This window comes from Brachyhypopomus gauderio, chromosome 13, assembly GCF_052324685.1.
Source record: "Brachyhypopomus gauderio isolate BG-103 chromosome 13, BGAUD_0.2, whole genome shotgun sequence".
NCBI classification, from domain to species: domain Eukaryota; kingdom Metazoa; phylum Chordata; class Actinopteri; order Gymnotiformes; family Hypopomidae; genus Brachyhypopomus; species Brachyhypopomus gauderio.
The window spans coordinates 4,627,279-4,647,278 of record NC_135223.1 but is presented as its reverse complement, the minus strand read 5'-3'; the positions used below and the strand labels follow the sequence as shown (position 1 = coordinate 4,647,278).

Here is a 20,000-nt window from a genome sequence, read left to right as displayed (position 1 = left end):
ATACTGCTAACACACACCACACACTTCACTAACTGTTATCTGGGTGCCAATCACAGCACAAGACCAGGCCCATGTGAATAGTACACACACCCATTCACCCACACACCAACTTACCCACACACACACACCCATTCACCCACACACCAACTTACCCACATACACACCCATTCACCCACACACCAACTTACCCACACACACACCCATTCACCCACACACCAACCTACCCACACACACACCCATTCACCCACACACCCCTACCTGTGTTCAGGGTGCCAATGAGAGCTGAACAGAGGGCTTGTGTGAGCGACACAGACACATTCTCACACACACACACACACACACACACACACACACACACACACACACACACACCCTACCTGTCTTCAGGGTGCCAGTCACAGCAGAACACGGGGCCCGTGTGGGCTGTAAACATCCTCTCGTAGCGGTCGGGTCTGCGGATATCCCACAGCTGCACGTTGCCGTTCTCGAATGATGCAGCGAATGTGAAATAGTCCTTCATGCTGAACTGCACGTCTCGAACGCTCTCTGACTGACCTGGATACACACACGCGCACGCACACACACACACACACATACACAGTGTTAGGTACACCCAAGTGAAAACAACCGAAGTGTTTCTACACTCGTACATATAAAGTGTGTGAGTCTCTATATGTGCTCATCCTGCTGATCTGTTTTTGAGGTTTGAAGGTAACCCTTACTTCCTACTGGCCAATTACAGACAGCTGCCTAATTCACCATGACAACTGACCAATTACAGACAGCTGCCTAATTCACCATGACAACTGGCCAGTGACAGACAGCTGCCTAATTCACCATGACAACTGGCCAGTGACAGACAGCTGCCTAATTAACCCGAGACAACTGGACAATTACGAACAGCTGCCTAATTCATCAAGACAACTGACCAATTACAGACAGCTACCTAATTAGCCAAGACAAGTGGCCAATTACAGACAGCTGCCTAATTAGCCAAGACAAGTGGCCAATTACAGACAGCTGACTAATAAGCCAAGACAAGCGGCCAATTACAGACAGCTGCCGAATTAGCCAAGACAAGTGGCCAATTACAGACAGCTGCCGAATTAGCCAAGACAAGTGGCCAATTAAAGACAGCAGACTAATTAGCCAAGACAAGTAGCAAATTACAGACAGCTGGCTAATTAGCAAAGATGGCATCTGACCAAAGGTGCAGAGAGGGAACCTGAACATCTCATAAAGTGGGACAAGAATTGCATCTAAGATGATGTTCAAAGTGACATCTCAGAGTTACCTGCATCTAAAGCAGCTTTGCCTGCCTAACTGGACCACATTTACACAAACTGGCACATGCTGGGTCAAAGGTCATAACAACAGACAGAAGATGTGAAATTTCAATGTCTGAGATGCTCATGCGTGTGTGTGTGTGTGTGTACCAGAGAAGGTGCTGACGCTCTCCTTCTTCCTCAGGTCGAAGCACTTCATGAAGCCGTCCTGCGAGCCGGAGAGGAGCATGTGGGCCTCGCTGGGGTGGAAGGAGACCTTGTTGACGGTGCGTTTGTGCTCCGTGAACAGCAGCTCCTGTTTGTTGCGACACGGCCGGGCCAGGTTCCACGTCACCACCGCGCCGTTGGTGGCCGCCGTGGCCAGCAGGTTCTCGTCGGACTGGTGCCACATCACGTCAGCGCAGCTGAAGTTCAGGGAGGGCTTCCGGCCCACGCGCAGGTTCAGACGCTCCACGAAGCCCGTGTCCTCCATCGCGTAGATCTTGAAGATGTTACGCCCAGCGACCACCACCTGGGCAGGAGTGTTGGTAACAGCCACAACAGCGATGCTCCACAATTGAACTTCATTTTCATTTTATTTACCATGACCTCATTTAGTGTGCGTGTTGTATTAGTAATGAATTACCTTATACTGTGACCTTATGACCTGTGACCTTATGACGTAAATTTGGCAATGCAGATTTTTTTTCCCTGGGATGCCAATAAAGTGTGTTTGAATTTGAGAATGAGAGGAGGAACTGCACCTGTGTAGCGTCCCGACACACACTGATGGCGTTGGCCGGGGCATCTAGGTGACAAAACATGGTATGTCCACTGAGGGGACTCACACAGGCCATCTTCTCCATCTCGGCCTGGGGGGGGGGGGGGGGTGTGACGGACCGACCGGACGGACCGACAGGAGACAGTCTGTCAATGTAACAGATAATGTAGATTATACGAGGCATCAAGCGTAGGTATAGAGCCTGCAACTTGTCATGTAACCTGGAGATGGCAGAATAGTACGTCATTGGTAGCGTTCTGACTCTCCACATTTGTGGTCCAAAATCAGGTTAAGCTCTTTATCATGAATCATCTTTTATCATCAAAATTAGTCTCTTCACAATCGGTCACCTTTTAGACACAGTGTTTCTACTCCCCCTCTAGAGATCCTGGTCTAACATATACAAGACTACACCAGCAGCTTTGGGGAAGAGTAGACAGAAATGAGGTTGTAAGGGAGATACCTCAAGCAACATAACTGCTCAAGCTCACAAACTGCATGTCAAGTGAAAGCAGCGAGGGGCAGTTTACAGTGGCATTAAGCCGGGCACGCGCCAAGGCCGCTGAAGGCTGTCTCGCGAGAGCACATCCGGCACCACGTGCCGTTCCTCGTGTGACTCACGTGTGCGATCAGTCCGCGCTCCTCTGATGAACGCCGCGGTGCACAGCCGTGTCTCTAACAGTCATCCGCCCTTCCCACCAGTACAGGCCTTCTGGGAAAATGAGTGCACAGGTAAAAGTCAAATACTCGCACTCGTCTAAATATCTGGTAGTGATTAGTATAAACAAACAAGTCTAAACAAGACATGTTTAGTATAAACTATAACGTTCGCAGTAGCTGCAAATACACAAACAGAATTACTATTTGTTGGGTTTAATCGATATGTTGTGGGGTCCTGAACGACAGCGATTCACTGGGATGACATTATACAATGCTGAAATATAGACCCGACACCTAATGTGTACCGTTAACCCTGAGGTGACGCACAACGCACCGACGGTCTCCGCGCGCGCTCCCGTGCACGCCCCCCCGTGCGCGCTCCCGTGCGAGGTCTCCGCGTCCTCGTTAGAAATAACACGAAGACGCAGAGAAAACACCAATCACTACATGTAAACGGATTCAAAACACGAAACAATTTCCTCGAAGCGACTACGACACTTGCAAGTTGCTCGAGATGTAAACGTTAGACAAGGATCGTTGTTTGATCCTCTTGTTAATTACAGCGTTATTTTATTTTTCATTTAAAAATGAATTCATCTTTAAAAAAATAAATGAATAAAAAATCCCCAATCTGAAGCAACCTTCAGTAATTCCACTTGTGAGCTGGTGCATAACTACAGTAAATGCACACTGATATGAGTTTGTGTACCAGTCAACACGCGTGTCTTGTACTTAATCTAAAAATGATCAGAATTCGTAATTCGCTGCGAATAAATATTCCAGTTCACTGTCCGAGGACTTTAGTTACCGTGGTTGGGTCATCACACCCTGCTGCTTTCTTTGACATTCTTACAATTACTGATTTAAATACACCCCATGGAGCAGAATTATTACTTTAACGCGGGTTTAAGTTTGCTTGTTTTGAATAAGCACAATCTCACGCATTACAAACACCATTCAGTGATCAGTGAAATGTTCTATATGATCTGGGTATAAACGTATAAACGTGTATCTGTTTTGTCATGACTTCCCACACAAATAATAATATAAAAATGTAAAAACACCGAGCCATGTCGTTGCACTGTACACAGTTTTATTACTGTTTGTCACCTTCCTCACACTATGAGGTTATGAGATTATTATTATGATGATTATTATTATAATTAATTAAAATACATGACGTGAAGCCCGACACTTTCAGATCACCAATGCTAGAGATGATCTAGCGCTAGCTAACAATGTGTAGCCTTTCCTCAATTATAAAGATTAATGTCACTTACTAGTCCAAACCCCAAACTGGTCAATAATCGAGGATATGGTGTTAAATAATGTTTAATATGGTCAAACATTAATGTGCTGCAGCTCGCCTGTTCCAGCTAGCTTAGCTACCATAGCTGTGAGTGGGGAAAACTAGCAAATAGCAAAAAAAATACATTCGAAAACACGCAGACGTTTTACCGCTAACTTTAAAATAACACACATTTACTAATATCTTTAAATAGGCCTTTGTAGTTTTGATTTCAGAATATCAAAGGAATAATTTCGCATAACTAACCTTTTCAAAACAAACGTGTAAAGGTAACCGGAAGTGGATTGGTGCCTTACAGTGGCTTGCTTCAACTTCCGCCAAGACGCCGACCTGAGACCGGGTTGGTGTTCCTCTTGAACCTGTAATTTAAACGCCTGGCTTTTTCCCTTGGTCGCTGATAAACCCCTAGTATTATACCAAAGAGGTGGCGCAAAATAATCTATGCAGGGACATAATACAAAGTGGTAAGTGAGTGGACTGGTTCCGTCAGGATGTCCGCAGGTGAGCGGCTGTACTGCTGTGCAGACCCGGCTGTGTGGAGAGCAGTACACGGTAGATACTGGACAGTCGTGGAGGCCAAGGCTGCCGTGAAGGGGAAGAGTTCAGGGAAGTTCCTGGCGCTAGAGAAATGGTACTGGACCGCTTAAATGTTGCCAGTGTATTATAATTAACATAAAGCATTAATAATATTCAATAATGTATGAAAACTAACAGTAACGCCTAAAAAGACATCACATTTCCCATTCAGGTACCAGGAGGAGCTACCAGTGGTCATTTCTGGTCGTACAGAGCCCTCTCTAACCCACTCGGAAATGGTCAAACTCATGGAGTGGAAACTGACTGTGAGTATGGACATACAGAGTATCACACAGGTGAGTACACCACTCACATTTCAGCAGATATTTATATCTTTTCATGGGACAACACTGACAAAATGACACAGTGAAAAGTAGTCTGTATCCACCTTAGTTGTTGGTGGTCTAGACATTAATGGCTGTATATCGAGTAATTTTGAGGGAAGAATAAATTTACACTGTTGTATAAGCTGCACACATTCAAATTTTCACTGCGTCAAAGTGTCATTTTCATGTTGTCCCATGAAAAGCTGTACATAAATATCTGCAGAAATGTGAAGGGTGTACTCACCTTTGATACACTGTATGTACGCACATAACGACCACTCTGAACCTTCTGTCTGTGAAGGGTGCCGACTAAAGTACTTGTTTTGATATGGATCGGAGTGATGTGTGATTGGCTGCTGTCTCCCAGAGGGGAAAGTTCCGGCCTCGGCTGCAGCAGCTGGTTGGCTCTAACAGTGAGGAGGCAGTGCTTACCTGCACCAAGAGGGCTTTCCATCTCCTTCCGGACGTCCAAGCTGCAGTAGCAGAACTGAGCTCACTCAAAGGCCTGGGACCTGCTACAGCATCAGGTATCTACCCCCCCCGACCCGACCCGACCCGACCCCTGAAGAGAACGTCAGAATTGCTTCACTTCCGTCTTTCCATCTACGTCTTCCTCTGTGCAGCGGTGCTGGCAGCAGGGGCACCAGGTGTTGCTGCTTTTATGGCTGACGAGGCAGTTGAAAGCATCGCTGATCTGAGACCAGTTCAATACACAGCTAAGCACTATTTGCTCTTCCTGCAGAGAATGCTGGACAAAACCCATGAGCTCAACAAAGGTAAAACAAAATGGTTTGGGTGGTGCATTTCTTTTCCCTGCAGTTTCTGCCCGGGGGGGGGGTAATAATCAGACCAAAATCAGTGCCATCCACAGCTGGTGAGCTGAGTTCAGTGAATGGATGGTGTGCTTCTTGTATTCCGAGAGCAGCGTGAACCTTGAATCATTAGAGTCTTCATGTGTCGCAATACCAGAGGCGATACCATGTTGCTTCAACCATTTTTCTCAGTTGGTGGTTTGTTGGTTCTGACATTAACAAGACTGCTTGAACTTGGCGTGTGTGTGTGTGTGCTTTTAACTGGCTCTCTGTCCCCTCCCTTAGTAAGCAATGAACAGGACTGGACTCCTCATAAGGTGGAGCTGTGCTTATGGACATGGGCTGTAGCCAATCAAATTCAGCCTTCACTGCTAGAGGAGTTTCGCTTGAATGACCCTGCCCAAAAAGAGACCAACCAGAAGCCAGGAAGAAGAAAGGCAACCATTGGGCGACCATCTAAAAGACAGAAGACTGAATAGCCCAGTGAGACATTTCTGGACAACATCGGTGTCTTTAGGTAAAAAAACCACTTCCCAGAAATCCAGATGACTTTAGCCAAGCACAACAAATAATCCAGTTATAACTACTGGGCATTTGTGACCTTCACGCTGTTCTGTCTGCCTATGAAGACTCAGAGCTCAGCCAAGATCGGTGGAGCTGGTAGCCTGAACACACCTCCGAGAGGAACGTGCTCTGCACTCGACTCGTCAACCTGTCACCCTGAACGCACCTCCGAGAGGAACATGCTCTGCACACGACTCGTCAACCTGTCACCCTGAACGCACCTCCGAGAGGAACGTGCTCTGCACTCTACTCGTCACCCTGAACACACCTCCGAGAGGAACGTGCTCTGCACACGTCAGCCTGTCCCTCTGTCACCAGGCATTATGAAGGAGGCTAAGGGTCCCCATAAATATGGCTGTGCTGAGCCTCCCACAGTGCCTCGTTTGACCCGACTCTTTCCTGCTCAATTAAGTCCTTTTGTGGACCAAGAACACATTTCTACTGTATAAAAGCATTTCCCACCTCCAATGTATTTCTTGCCCTTTTTCTTGTGGAAGATTTAAATAGGGAGGTGGGTGTCACAGTGCTTCATATAGGAAAGGCGTGTGTGTGCGTGTGTGTGTGCGTGCGCGTGTGTGCAGGAGTTTTTCTCACACACAGTCAAGTCGACATTCTACACCGGGTGCTCACAGCTTGGTCGTTTATTCCGTACGGCTGGGAAATGAAAAAGCAGGTACAATGAAAACGGTACAAAAATGGGAGAAATAAAAACAATAGAAAATGTCTCTGTTTCAGACATTTAAAAAGTACATCATGAAATTTATAATGAATTTGATATAAACTACCAAAATTTACATACATTTTTTCCTTTTCAACTAGAGAAAAATAATAGCCTGGCTTGTACATTTTTTTTTTGTTCCAAAGCTTTAATGTGTAAACAGCATTTTTTTTTTACTGCAACGAGTTATTTTTGGCACCATTCTGAAGTCTTTGTGAGTGGACAACAAATTTGTATAAGGACTACAGTAATGACAGCAGCTCAGAGATGACCCCAACGGAGCACAGTGATGACCTCATAGCGACATGCATTCTGTAACCAATGACTACAGCACCATCAACGGCAATGGTTCCCGCTGCTAGGCTGGAGGTCTGTTCATAGATCTGAGAACTAAGGGCAGTTATTGGCTATGATCTGTTGTGGGAGGAGCTTCTGAGTACAAATTCCAGGTAAACTATTGGAGGCCAGACAAGTCTGTCTCAGAATTCCACAAGAGCAAATGGTGAATTCAGACACAATCCACTAATGAAGGAGACAGACACTACTTCTTTGAGCCACACACACACACACAGTTATTTTACAACCTCAATGTCATATGCCCACACACATGAACACACACACACTTTATGAGATTGTGACTGACTCTTTTAAGCACATTCACACCACATGGAACAGTCTGAAAAGCTACACTGGTTTCTCCTGTATGCAGTACCCTCCTCACCCTCCTTTCTCTCCACCCAATTTTGTTTTTTCTGTTTTATGCTTCTGTGATGAAGAACCTCGATCCTTGTGCCTCTAACTGCACTCACGGAGCCAACAGCTACACACAGTAATTCACCATCACACACACACACACAAACCACTACTCCATTTCTGCAGGACTCTGAAACAGAAGCTCGAACAGAAGCACTTCCTGGTCAGCTGCTGTTCATGCTTGGTTAACCAATCAGCTGCTGCGATAAAAGCCACATGAGCAGTGATATTTCAAATGCACCCGTCTAGACGCCGTACGCAGTAGCTAAACGCTGGTCTCTTCCACGCGATCGAGTCACTTTGTTGTTTACATCTATATCAGGCGCTATAACGTCTTCCCTCAGCAAACCGGGCGCCAGGTCTTTTATGAAACATCTTCAACATTTTCTGGACTCCAGTGACAGTTCTGAAACATTTCTGCTGCGTGCACAGCTGATGTGTAACAGACTCTGCTTAAGTAAATTCAACATTTAACTCCAGTCCAAGAATTAACTTCCATCTCCTGGAAAGTTCTTCAGCACACTCACGTATTTAAGCCAACCACAATCTCTCTTAACCAGAATAAAAAGATATTATAATAATACACTGGCAGAGGCCCAATCTTTCTAGAGTAGCTGATCATGTGTGACTGTACTATGAGCGGTAGTACACGCTGCAGGTTTGTGTGTTTGCTGGTCCAAACAAGTCAGCTGTCTGCACTCGCCGTGGTACAGGGCCCACACCCTCCAGTAAGAGTGTGTCCCTGGGAACGAGGAGGAGGACTTTGTGTGTTTGGTCTGAACTGGAACACTGTAGGTCAGAGTAGGACGACCATCCACAAGACGAGCTGCAGACGCACCAGACGGGAACCTGCGTTGGTTGCAAATCATTCAATTGATGCAATTGATATGGATTTCAAAGGACTCTGTCGTTGTGAGAAATAGAGAGTGTGTGTATATGCATGTGTGTGTGTGTTAAGTAGTTCATTGTTTTAATGTACATTCGCATGACCATTTCGCATGAACAGTTATCATAGGTGTGTATAGATGTGGCTGTGCGCATGTGTGAACAGCTAACAGAAGTGTGTGTGTGTGTGTGTGTGTGTGTGTGTGAGAGAGAGAACAGCTAACAGAAGTGTTCATGTGTGTGTTTGTGTGTGTGTGTGTACAGCTAACAGACGTGTTTGTGTGTGTGTGTGTGTGTGAGAACAGCTAACAGAAGTGTGTGTGTGTGTGTGTGAACAGCTAACAGAAGTGTGGGTGTGTGTGTGTGTGTATGTGAACAGCTAACAGAAGTGTGTGTGTGTGTGTGTGTGTGTATGTGAACAGCTAACAGAAGTGTGTGTGTGTGTGTGTGTGTGTGAACAGCCAACAGAAGTGTGGGTGTGTGTGTGTGTGTGTGTATGTGAACAGCTAACAGAAGTGTGTGTGTGTGTGTGTGTGTATGTGAACAGCTAACAGAAGTGTGTGTGTGTGTGTGTGTGTGTGTGTGAACAGCTAACAGAAGTGTGTGTGTGTGTGTGTGTGTGTGTGTGTGTGAACAGCTAACAGAAGTGTGTGTGTGTGTGTGTGAACAGCTAACAGAAGTGTGTGTGTGTGTGTGTGAACAGCTAACAGAAGTGTGTGTGTGTGTGTGTGAACAGCTAACAGAAGTGTGTGTGTGACCAGCCAACAGAAGTGTGTGAGTGTGTGTGTGAACAGCCAACAGAAGTGTGTGTGTGTGTGTGTGTGTGTGTGTGTGTGTGTGTGTGTGTGTGTGTGTGTGTGTGTGAACAGCTAACAGAAGTGTGTGTGTGTGTGTGTGTGTGTGTGAACAGCTAACAGAAGTGTGTGTGTGTGTGTGTGTGAACAGCTAACAGAAGTGTGTGTGTGTGTGTGTGTGTGTGTGTGTGTGTGTGTGTGTGTGTGTGTGTGTGTGAGTGTGTGTGAACAGCTAACAGGTGTGTGTGCGTGTGTGTGTGTGTGTGTGTGTGTGAACAGCTAACAGAAGCAGCAACACAGGAGGATGAGCTGAATTAACTGAGGTTCCAGTATAAACATGGCACAAAAATTCACAACATACATATATCAGTCAGAAACATTGTCGTGCTTTTCAGAAAAGATCAAAAATCAGTCCTCTGGTGACACCGTCCCTTAACACAGCCCCCCCCCCCCTCACCCCCACCCCCAGCAAAGCTCTATGAACGTAAACAAAAATAAAGATATTCAGTATTGAATATACAATTTGATATAGCAGCTTAGCGAATGAATACTTGGCACTGCAGAATTCGAAACCAACTTACTTTGATTAATAGTGAGTCATAAGGACTGTAATAGCTGAAATTCACACACAAAGGAGGTATCTTCTGCTATCTGGCAACCTCAGAGTAAAATGCCCATTATAAAGTCTTGTAGGTTCCCCCTTTGAGAGGATCGTTCTGAGTTCTGAGTGGGAAATGGGGAAGAGATAGCAATAAAGCCACAACACAGACAAACCCCAGAAAAACATTATTGGCCAGTTCCCTTTTGTTTTGTTTTGTGTGTTGTTGTTTTTTTTTTGGGGGGGAGGGGATCATTTTTTGAGTGGGGGGGCAGTGGGTGGTGTAAATATCACACCTTGTCAACGGTTACCATAGCAACTGCACAAAGTAACCAAGGCAACGGTTACTGTGGGAATCAGACAGTCTGGCTTCAGTGGTCTCAGCCTATATTAATGGCGTCACAGACTTGACCTTTTGACCTTATAACCTCACCATGCACCTGCAATGGAAAGGTCGTACTGGGGCAAAGATCCACACGTGGAAAGCTGAACTTATCCCACACTCACAGCTATGTGTGATTGTGTGTGTGTGTGTGTGTGTGTGTGTGTGTTTGTGTGTGCTTTTCTGTTTGTGTATGTTTGTGTCCGTGTGTGTTTGTGTGCATGTATGTGCATACATGTGTGTCCATGTGCACTTGTGTCTCTTGAGTGTGTGTGTGTGTAGAAGTTAAGAAACCATGTTAAACTATATTTCCATGTAGGTTTCCAAACTAACAGAACAGGATCCAAAAGTGAGAAATTCACTAATGCACCATTTGAAATCGCTGTTTTTCTTAAAAAAAAAAAAAAAAAAACCGAAACATGTAAAAATGTAAAAATGAACCTTGCTAGAGTTGACAGGACTGTGTTAGATACCCAGTGACAGACAGAAAAAAGAAACTCGCTTTGTCCTGTAGTGCTTTTGGGAGTCTGCTCATGTTTTCTAGACGTGGTCAGTTAAGAATGTGTGAATGAGGTGGCGTGTGTGCGTAGCGGTATCACTTCTGAACGTCGTGCGCTCAGACTCCTCTCTTCCTGTCCGGATATCACTCCACCCATGGCCAAGTGGAGTAGTATGAAGCAGAACCTCTAACGAAAAACAGGCAGGCAAATAATCTGGATCCTGACACGGCGTGGCCATTTGTAGCCAGAAAGAGAACATGGGTCGTGTCATCTGCGTGAGGGGTTGGGGCTTCGAGGGGGCGTGGCATCAGGGCGGAGGCGGGATCTGTACGCCCAGCAGCTCGTAGGCGAAGATGTTCCAGAAGATGGCGAAGAGGAGGAAGGTGATGAAGGAGAAGACGAGGACCCACCAGGAGCACTGCTTGTGAAGCGACTCCTCGTAGCTCCGCAGAATCAGGAGGCCCATGCTTATGCCCACCACCGCCCCGGACAGGTGCGCCATGAAGCTGGGCTGCGGGCCCGACGAGGGCAGGGGCGGCGAGAAGCGCAACCACACCGCCCGGCCCACCTCCGAACTCACTGGGGTGAGAGAGTGAGAAAAGAGTGAGAGAAGGAGATACAAGGGGAGAAATAACAGAGACAGAGACAGAAAAGAAGAAGGAATGTTGTGGAAGAAATTAGACGATGAGATTATGGTTTACACTTCGTCTGACACTGACAAACGTCTTCGAATGTGTCTGTGCCGCAGTCCTTCAGTGGAAGCAGACCTAAAGGTCACGATCACGGCGGGGTAAGGAGAAGGAGGCGGGAACAGAACGTTCCGAGGTGAGGGGCATTTGGGCTGCATGCACGTAGTTTGGTGCATCAAAACCTGCAGTCGCTGACGTCAACGGAACACATTACAAAAGAGGAAAAGGCCTTTATAGTAGGAATGACTGTGGCTAGCAGAAAGCGTGGCACGTGTGCGAATCTCGCACCACATGGCTTTCACGTGTGACCACTAACAAAAAAAACAAACAAAAAGCCTGCTAAGCAATTTTTTTTGTTTATCAGTCAGATTGTTGCTGGAGTCAGAGGAAAACAGCAGGTAACACTCACTGCACACCAGGGCCAGGATCATCCGCAGGAGTTTATACGGACACTTCATCTCAGCCCAGTTCTGAAACACACACACACACACACACACACACACACACACACACACACACACACACACACACACACACACACACACACGTAGGTTAGAGTGGGGAATGCATGAGTGTATGTGAGACCAGATGTGTGTGGTGAAGGTGAAATGGCTATTCATAATTAAGCGTTCACTGTAGGAGACATCAGTTAAGGTCAGCTGTGTATCACACATAAACACGCAAACAAAACACAGGACACATCAACACACACAAAACACAGGACACATATCAACACAAATAAAACACAGAACACATATCAACACAAATAAAACACAAGACACTTATCGACACAAACAAAACAAAGAACACATATCAACACACAAACAAAACACAGGACACATATCGACACAAACAAAACAGGACACATATCGACACAAACAAAACACAAGACACATATTGACACAAACAAAACACAGGACACATGTTGACACAAACAAAACACAGGACACATGTCGACACAAACAAAACACAGGACACATATCAACACACAAACAAAACACAGGACACATATCAACACACAAACAAAACACAGGACACATATCGACACAAACAAAACACAGGACACATATCGACACAAACAAAACACAGGACACATATCGACACAAACAAAACACAAGACACTTATCGACACAAACAAAACACAGGACACATATCAACACACAAACAAAACATAGGACACATATCGACACAAACAAAACACAGGACACATATCGTCACAAAAAAAACACAAGACACATATCAACCCAAACAAAACACAAGACACATATCCAGGCCCGCTGACAGTCTTGCTAGGGCCCGGGACAAGAAAGTTTAATGTGCCCCCCCCCCCCCTCCCCCCGGCGCACGTCATTTGAAATTTGTCATTTGACAATCCTTCTGTTAGGTCATATAATATAGCCACACATCAAAGCTGTTTCTGACAGCTGACTGGTTTATACTTTACGCGTCGCGAGCGGCGCGAGGGTTCGCGCGAAAATGACGTAATCGCAGTGTCACCGCCCGTGTGCGAGGGCCTCGCGCGCTGTCCATTCGCGAGGTCGTGCACCTCTCGAATTTTGTAACTTCGCGCGCGACGCGCTTCAGCGCAATGAACAAAGTCATGTTTGCAGGGTTCATACACCTTTATAAGGTGGAATTAAAGCACTTGTACGTCACTTTAAAGGTCCATTTCAATATTTTCCAGCACGTTAAACTTAATTAAGTTAAATATTTATACATATACTCGAAATAATTCGCTTTTTATCACATTATTTAATGGTTGTTTATTTTCAAAACGCCCAATCTTAACATCTTCACAGAACTGTTCAGTCAGACAGCTGTTTGTTGTGAAACGAAGTAGTTACAATTTCAAGCATTTTCAAGTACTTTAGCCTAAATTCCAGCACTTTTCAAACCTGGAACACAATGCAACATTAAAATTCGTCAGGTAAATGTTTTCCTTTCTTTTCTGCGCTCCAGATTTCTGTATTTACTTTAACTATCCACCACTGTATTTCCCGCTGTTGTGCGGGTACCAGCCGGTTACGGTCGGTGCTGGATCAAACCATTTTCCAGTGGGATGCGGGGGTGTATGCACTTAATGGAAAATATGCAGATAGGTAAAAAAACATATATATTTTAGCCATTGAGTTTATTTTGAGTACAGAATTTTATATTAATGAAAGATTTCAAGATTATTTAAAAATTATAGACTTTAAATAAAAAATAAATTGCTGGGCTCTTTGATGGGCCCCCCTGGCCCTGGGGCCCGGGACAACAGACCCGGTTGTCCCCCCCTGTCGACGGGGCTGCACATATCGACACAAACAAAACAAAGAACATATATCAACACACAAACAAAACACAGGACATATCGACACAAACAAAACACAGGACACACATCGACACAAACAAAACACAAGACACTTATCGACACAAACAAAACACAAGACACATATCGACACAAACAAAACACAGGACACATATCAACACAAACAAAACACAAGACACATATCGACACAAACAAAACAAAGAACATATATCAACACACAAACAAAACACACGACATATCGACGCAAACAAAACACAGGACACACATCGACACAAACAAAACACAGGACACATATCGACACAAACAAAATGCAAGACACATATCGACACAAACAAAACACAGGACACATATCAACACAAACAAAACACAGGACACATATCAACACACACACAAAACACATAACACACAAGCATACAACATATATCAACCCACAAAGAAACACAAAACATATTAACACACAAACAAAAAGGACACATATCAACACATACAGACAAACACTGAATACATATCAACATGTAGAGTATAGGGTGTTCTCTACCCTAGTACAGAGCATCACACATGTAGAGTATGGGGTGGGAAAACGTGCACAACTAAAAGCTGTATGTATACAGTGCTATGAAAGGTTATTGTCACAGAATTTTTTGTAAATCCTTAAATATTGTACCCTGGTAGGCAGTGGCTGATGGAGTCTGAGAGATTTCAGACAGATGCGACATAAAGTGACCAAAGACCAACATTAGAAGAGCCCCACGTGTCTATCCACACCCAGGAAGTGGTCACGCCACTTGACTGGGTGTGAGGGGGTCTGAATGACCTGAAAGCAGCATTTGAACCTCCAAACATCTGAGTTCTGTAGGAACTGTATGTTACAGTAGAAGAGGGTGTGTGAATGCAGTTTACCAGTATATTCCGTCCAGTAAGTGTGAGGAGGCGAACGTCACAGATACTGGACAGTGTACTGTTTTTGGACTGTAATTCGGTTGTAAGACACAGGGCCAACACAGAGGACATAGCTGAAGTCCTCAGGCGGTTTAGAGACATCTACCCCAAGCCTCAGGAAGTGTTTGGGTGCAGTTCTAGTGTTAAAAAGGAAATGACCCGTTATCAGTCAGAAGAGCCAGTTTTAAATGATGTTGTACAAGATTACTCCATGGTAGACCCATTATTTGGTTGTTAAATGAATTATTAATTTCATTTCATTACTATGTCAGCGTGTGATGCATTGACATCCCACTGGCCATAAATCTAGCCCACAACACCCTCGTTATTAACAATCATATGTATAAATTTGACATTTGATGTCACCAATATAATAAGTGAAAGAACAAACAGGTAAAAGCAGATGTTTTTCACAGCACTGTGTACGTGTGTGTTGAGAAAGAATCATTTGGTCTCCAGGGAAACAGGTTGAAAGCAAACAAAATACATCCATTATCTCTCTCTCCCTCTCTCTCTCTCCCCCTTCTCTCCCTCTCTTTATCTCTCTCTCCCTCTCCTTCTCCATCTTTCTCCACTTCTCACTCCCTCTTGTGTTTCTTCTCCATTCACTCAGAGACATATGGGCTGTAGCCATGGCGGCGGTTACGTGGGTTACCATGACGACGTTGGCGAGATGTGCGGAACAGAGAGCGTAGACTCCCCCAGAGCCGCCGACCACTGGAGCCCTCATATCAGTGATGGAGACCGTGAGAGACCCTGGGAGAGAGAGAGAGATAGAGAGAGAGAGAGAGATGAGTGAGAGACAGAGAGAAGGAGAGATAGAGAGAGAGATCTTTTGCTTTCTGGGACATCAATGGCAAAGTAATTCTTTGTGTCTGTCTGGTTCACCAATTTGATAAACACAGTCAAGCCAATTAATGGTTAGAATGGTTACTATAGCAACAAAGTCAGTGGGCATGGTCCCGTTGAGTGCTTATGAAGAACACTTATGAAGATCAGGCTTGCTGACAAAACAACCAAAACAACCACGGCAACAATCACCGTAGCCACAACACTCCAACCACCATAGCAACAACACACCAACCACCATAGCAACAACCACAGCTAAGAGGGCCTCTTCAGATTGGTGGGGTGAGGAGACATGATTTCTCATTGTCAGATTATTTAGGTTGAAACGTGTCAGGCTGGATACATGAGGAGTGTATATAAAAACAGGCTAAAACACAGTAGATCAAGCTGTATAGTAAATACCTGCACAGGAACTCACAGCATTCAGTTCCCATAATTACATATTGACATAGATGTGTGTGTGTGTGTGTGTGTGTGTGTGTGTGTGTGTGTGTGTGTGTGTGTGTGTGTGTGTGTGTGTGTGTGTGTGTGTGTGTGTGTGTGTGTGTGTCAGACAGCTTGTCTATAACACCCACGGTATGCTGTGCATGCATGTGTGTGTCTGTGTGAGACAGTATGTCTATAACATCCACAGTGTGTGTGTGTGTGTGTGTGTGTGAGAGAGACAGAGAGAGAGAGAGAGAGAGACAACTTGTCCATAACACCCACGGTATGCTGTGCATGCATGTGTGTGTCTGTGTGAGACAGTATGTCTATAACATCCACAGTGTGTGTGTGTGTGTGTGTGTGTGTATGTGTGTGTGTGTGTGTGTGTGAGAGAGAGAGAGAGAGACAACTTGTCTATAACACCCACAGTGTGTTGTGTGTGTGTGTGTGTGTGTGTGTGTCTGTGTGTGTGAGAGAGAGAGAGACAACTTGTCTATAACATCCACAGTGTGTGTGTGTGTGTGTGTGTGTGTGTGTGTGTGTGTGTGTGTGTGTGAGAGAGAGAGAGAGACAACTTGTCTATAACACCCACAGTGTGTTGTGTATTCCTGCTGCTGTATGCAAATATCAGCACACTGACTCTCAGTTGTTTCCTCACACACACACACACACACACACTCACACACACACACACACACACACACACACACACACACACACACACACACACACACACACACACACACACACACACTGTGGGTGTTATAGACTAGTTGTCTCTCTCTCTCTCTCTCTCTCTCTCTCTCTCTCTCTCACACACACACACACACACACACACACACACACACACTGTGGGTGTTATAGACAAGTTGTCTCTCTCTCTCTCTCTCACACACACACACACACACACTGTGGGTGTTATAGACAAGTTGTCTCTCTCTCTCTCTCTCACACACACACACACACACACACACACACACACACACCATTCTCCCTTCTCCTCTTTTATAGTCTCCCTGACCAGATGATCACACAGAATTGTGTGTGGACACGTTTTGGATCCTTGCCATTTACTTATGGGTCGTAAATATGATGCTATCATTTAAATAGAACTTAGTGATAGATTAAGAATAGCATGCCATCCTCTCACTCACTCACACACACACTCACACATACCATCCTCTCTCACACACACACTCACCTGCCACTACTCCGGCCATGTAGAGAAGGCTGATTCTCAGGATGCCGTGAACCATTTCCAGAGGAACCCCAATCATCAACTGAAGGAGTGCATTAAAGCCCAACTGTTCTAGCCTGCTCACACACACACACACACACACACACACACACACACACACACACACACGCGCACACACACGCACAAAACATACATGATTACACATGCAGATTACACAGTAAAAAGCAAAAAATCTATTTCATGTGGTGTGTGTGTGTGTGTGTGTGTGTGTGTGTGTGTGTGTGTGTGTGTGTGTGTGTGTGTGTGTGCGTGCGAATGTGATACACTAGTATTAAACGTCTGGTCAGGATATTCTGCATTCTGTCAAAGGATTTGCTTTTTCTGCTTTATACTGCACTAAAATGATATTATATATTCTTTCTTATTAGAGAAAGAGTTTAAAATTCATGAGCGTTACCCATGTAAATCTGAAACCTGCTTTAAAAGCATGTGCCGATGACATTTGGCTGAACAAGTCTAAACCCATCCTCTAAGAAGACATTGATTTATTTCAAGTAATGAATGGCAGGATGCAGACAGTATAATATAATCAATTTCAGCCCACAGTCCCTCCTCTTACACAAGGAGATGTAATTAACCGAAATTCATTCATCACAAACAGGAAATCTGAGTTCAACTTTTTATTTTCTTTGATGTCGCTGCATTTATTTCATTGTTGATGTATGGGGGGGGGGGTCAACTGACACTGTTAGTCATTTACTGCTCAAAATCCCGGATCATTACTCACTGTGAGTCCATCAGTACTTACACCATCACTACTGACACCATCACTGCTGTGCGACCGAACACAGAAGCGGCTCTCCGCTCTCGCGCGCGCCGTTTACAGCGGCGCTCGAGCGAAAGCGGACAGCCCAGCGCGCGCACAGCCTGACAGCTCTGTCAGCGCGCGGAGTCCGTTTATTTATTTATTTAGCCGGTTTTTTTAACCGCCTCTGACTGGTGTCGACATCCTAGCTGCTCCGTCAAATATTCCTGCCTTAGCGGCAACAGTGTCCTTGTCAGTTTGCGTGCGTGTGAGCCGTCGCCAGACCTCCTGCTGTTCTGTGGAAGGCGCTACATCTCTGTCGCTCGCGCTTACGCTCGCGCATGGTTCCGCCCCGCCCTCGAACATATGGAGGCGCAGAACTCGTACAGTACGGGTGCGGTTTGCTGACTGCAGCTCTCGCTCTGCCCACCCGCGTGGCCTTGAGCTCGGGTTCACACGTCTGCACATGACCGCCGAGGTTCTCTGCCCGTCGGCTCGGTTCTGCCTATGTGGTCTAGTGCTGCGTTTTTAAGCTCATCTGACCTTGTCAAAATGGACTCGCTTATACCACAGACCTGCACAGTTTTATTTTTACTGTCATTCATACGAAAGAACGCAGAGGAGCTACTGTGGAGAGCTGGTCGTCTTTTCAACAGCAACATCCACTGAGACAGTTCCATCTGGAGCATTTTAAGAGCGCTCTCTATCTCCGACACACACACACACGCACGCACGCACGCACGCACACACACACACTCGCACAGTAACAGCTCCGTCCGAAATGCTAAACGCACGACTGTGACTGTGCTCATGAACTCGGGCTAACTCGTGCAGCTGAAGCGGTGGTCCGTCATGGGTGCCGAGGCGAGGGGATGATGGAGGAGCCCTCCGGTGGGCTTCAGGGCGGCGGGGTGGGTGGTGTTCACAGCCTGATACAGCAGCACCACCACACAAGGCACAAGCGCCACAGAAACGGCAGCAGTAGCAACACAGCCTACACTGCATAAACAACGGTCTACCCCAGCTGCGCTGAGAGCGAAAGTCAAGCGAAGCAAGACGTCAATTATATAAACAAACAAACAAACAAAAACCGCGTCTCGCGTCTGTTGTTGGAAAGTGGACAACGCAAAAGCAACACTGGGAACCAGCTCTGATTTAAAAAAAGAGAAACAGACGACCACTGTTTCTAATCCCGGCACATTCTGATCAATAATATTGATTGTCCTCTTCGTTAGCATCAGAGGTATAGACAGTTACAGTCCAGAGCTGCTTCAGGAGAAATTGAATAAAGCACCTTGGTTAGGACCACAACCAAATGAGAAACCCACATTTCCAAACTAGTGTGTGTGTGTGTGTGTGTGTGTGTGCTGACTGAGGACAGTGAGCTGTTGTACTGCACATCTTATCTAGAAGTTAAATACCTGGCTTGTGTTCCAGATATGATGGAAAATAGATAAGCGTGTGTGTAGGGTTGGGAGGTGGGGGGTGGGGGATGGGGTGTGTGTGTGTTTGTGTGTGGGGATGAGGTGTGTATGTGTGTGTGTGTGTGTGGGGATGGAGGATGTGTGTGTGTGTGGGGATGAGGTGTGTATGTGTGTGTGTGGGGATGGGGTGTGTGTGTGTGTGTGCTTACCCAACATGCATGAACATATAGCTGACGAATCTCCAGACCTGTGCTCTGTGTCCTGGGTGGTAGACCAGGGAGCTCTTCATGAACTCTGGCTGATATGTCTGTAGAACCCATTTATTCAACCTTACTCCATAACACATGAACACCACGATCTGTCACACACACACACACACACACACACACACACACACACACACACACACACACACACACACACACACATATATAAA

The 20,000-nt window shown here is 45.6% G+C and overlaps 3 protein-coding genes across 10 annotated transcripts in view; 1 reads left to right on the top strand and 2 right to left on the bottom strand.

The window, feature by feature from the left end:
• Positions 1 to 4,553, bottom strand: part of wdr24 (WD repeat domain 24) — a 14,638-nt gene extending 10,085 nt beyond the window's left edge. The window contains exons 1-5 of one of the 5 annotated variants that reach the window (XM_076970388.1): positions 4,262 to 4,553; positions 2,668 to 2,758; positions 2,030 to 2,137; positions 1,437 to 1,797; positions 378 to 555 (exon numbers count right to left, since the gene is read on the bottom strand). In XM_076970388.1, the coding sequence (XP_076826503.1) occupies positions 378 to 555; positions 1,437 to 1,797; positions 2,030 to 2,131 (641 nt within the window). In that variant the 5' untranslated portion in view covers positions 2,132 to 2,137; positions 2,668 to 2,758; positions 4,262 to 4,553. The other 4 variants (XM_076970385.1, XM_076970387.1, XM_076970386.1 and 1 more) reach the window with 4 other exon arrangements.
• LOC143473414 (uncharacterized) lies at positions 2,654 to 7,016 on the top strand. 2 transcript variants are annotated; one of them, XM_076970392.1, is made up of 7 exons: positions 2,654 to 2,778; positions 4,506 to 4,646; positions 4,764 to 4,857; positions 5,285 to 5,444; positions 5,541 to 5,693; positions 6,015 to 6,246; positions 6,359 to 7,016. In XM_076970392.1, exons 2-6 carry the CDS (start codon positions 4,507 to 4,509, stop codon positions 6,206 to 6,208), a joined length of 741 nt encoding a protein of 246 aa, XP_076826507.1. In that variant the 5' UTR covers positions 2,654 to 2,778; position 4,506; the 3' UTR covers positions 6,209 to 6,246; positions 6,359 to 7,016. The 2 variants fall into 2 exon arrangements, with proteins under 2 accessions (XP_076826507.1, XP_076826508.1); XM_076970393.1 differs by lacking the exon at positions 2,654 to 2,778 and adding an exon at positions 4,322 to 4,355.
• A 3,804-nt stretch (positions 7,017 to 10,820) lies between these two features.
• rhbdl1 (rhomboid, veinlet-like 1 (Drosophila)) overlaps positions 10,821 to 20,000 on the bottom strand; it is a 27,749-nt gene continuing 18,569 nt past the window's right edge. For all 3 annotated transcript variants that reach the window (XM_076970381.1, XM_076970380.1, XM_076970382.1), the window contains exons 4-8: positions 19,774 to 19,922; positions 17,339 to 17,451; positions 15,518 to 15,618; positions 12,022 to 12,082; positions 10,821 to 11,502 (exon numbers count right to left, since the gene is read on the bottom strand). In XM_076970381.1, coding sequence (XP_076826496.1) covers positions 11,231 to 11,502; positions 12,022 to 12,082; positions 15,518 to 15,618; positions 17,339 to 17,451; positions 19,774 to 19,922 — 696 coding nt within the window. In that variant the 3' untranslated portion in view covers positions 10,821 to 11,230. The remainder of the gene's footprint in view (positions 11,503 to 12,021; positions 12,083 to 15,517; positions 15,619 to 17,338; positions 17,452 to 19,773; positions 19,923 to 20,000) is intronic.

Coding starts and splice junctions, on each gene's coding strand:
- LOC143473414 (XM_076970392.1), top strand. CDS start 4,507: ATGTCCGCAGGTGAGCGGCTGTACTGCTGTGCAGACCCGGCTGTGTGG. Junction 5,445..5,540: donor GGGACCTGCTACAGCATCAG/GTATCTACCCCC, acceptor TCCTCTGTGCAG/CGGTGCTGGCAGCAGGGGCA. Junction 5,694..6,014: donor AACCCATGAGCTCAACAAAG/GTAAAACAAAAT, acceptor CCCCTCCCTTAG/TAAGCAATGAACAGGACTGG.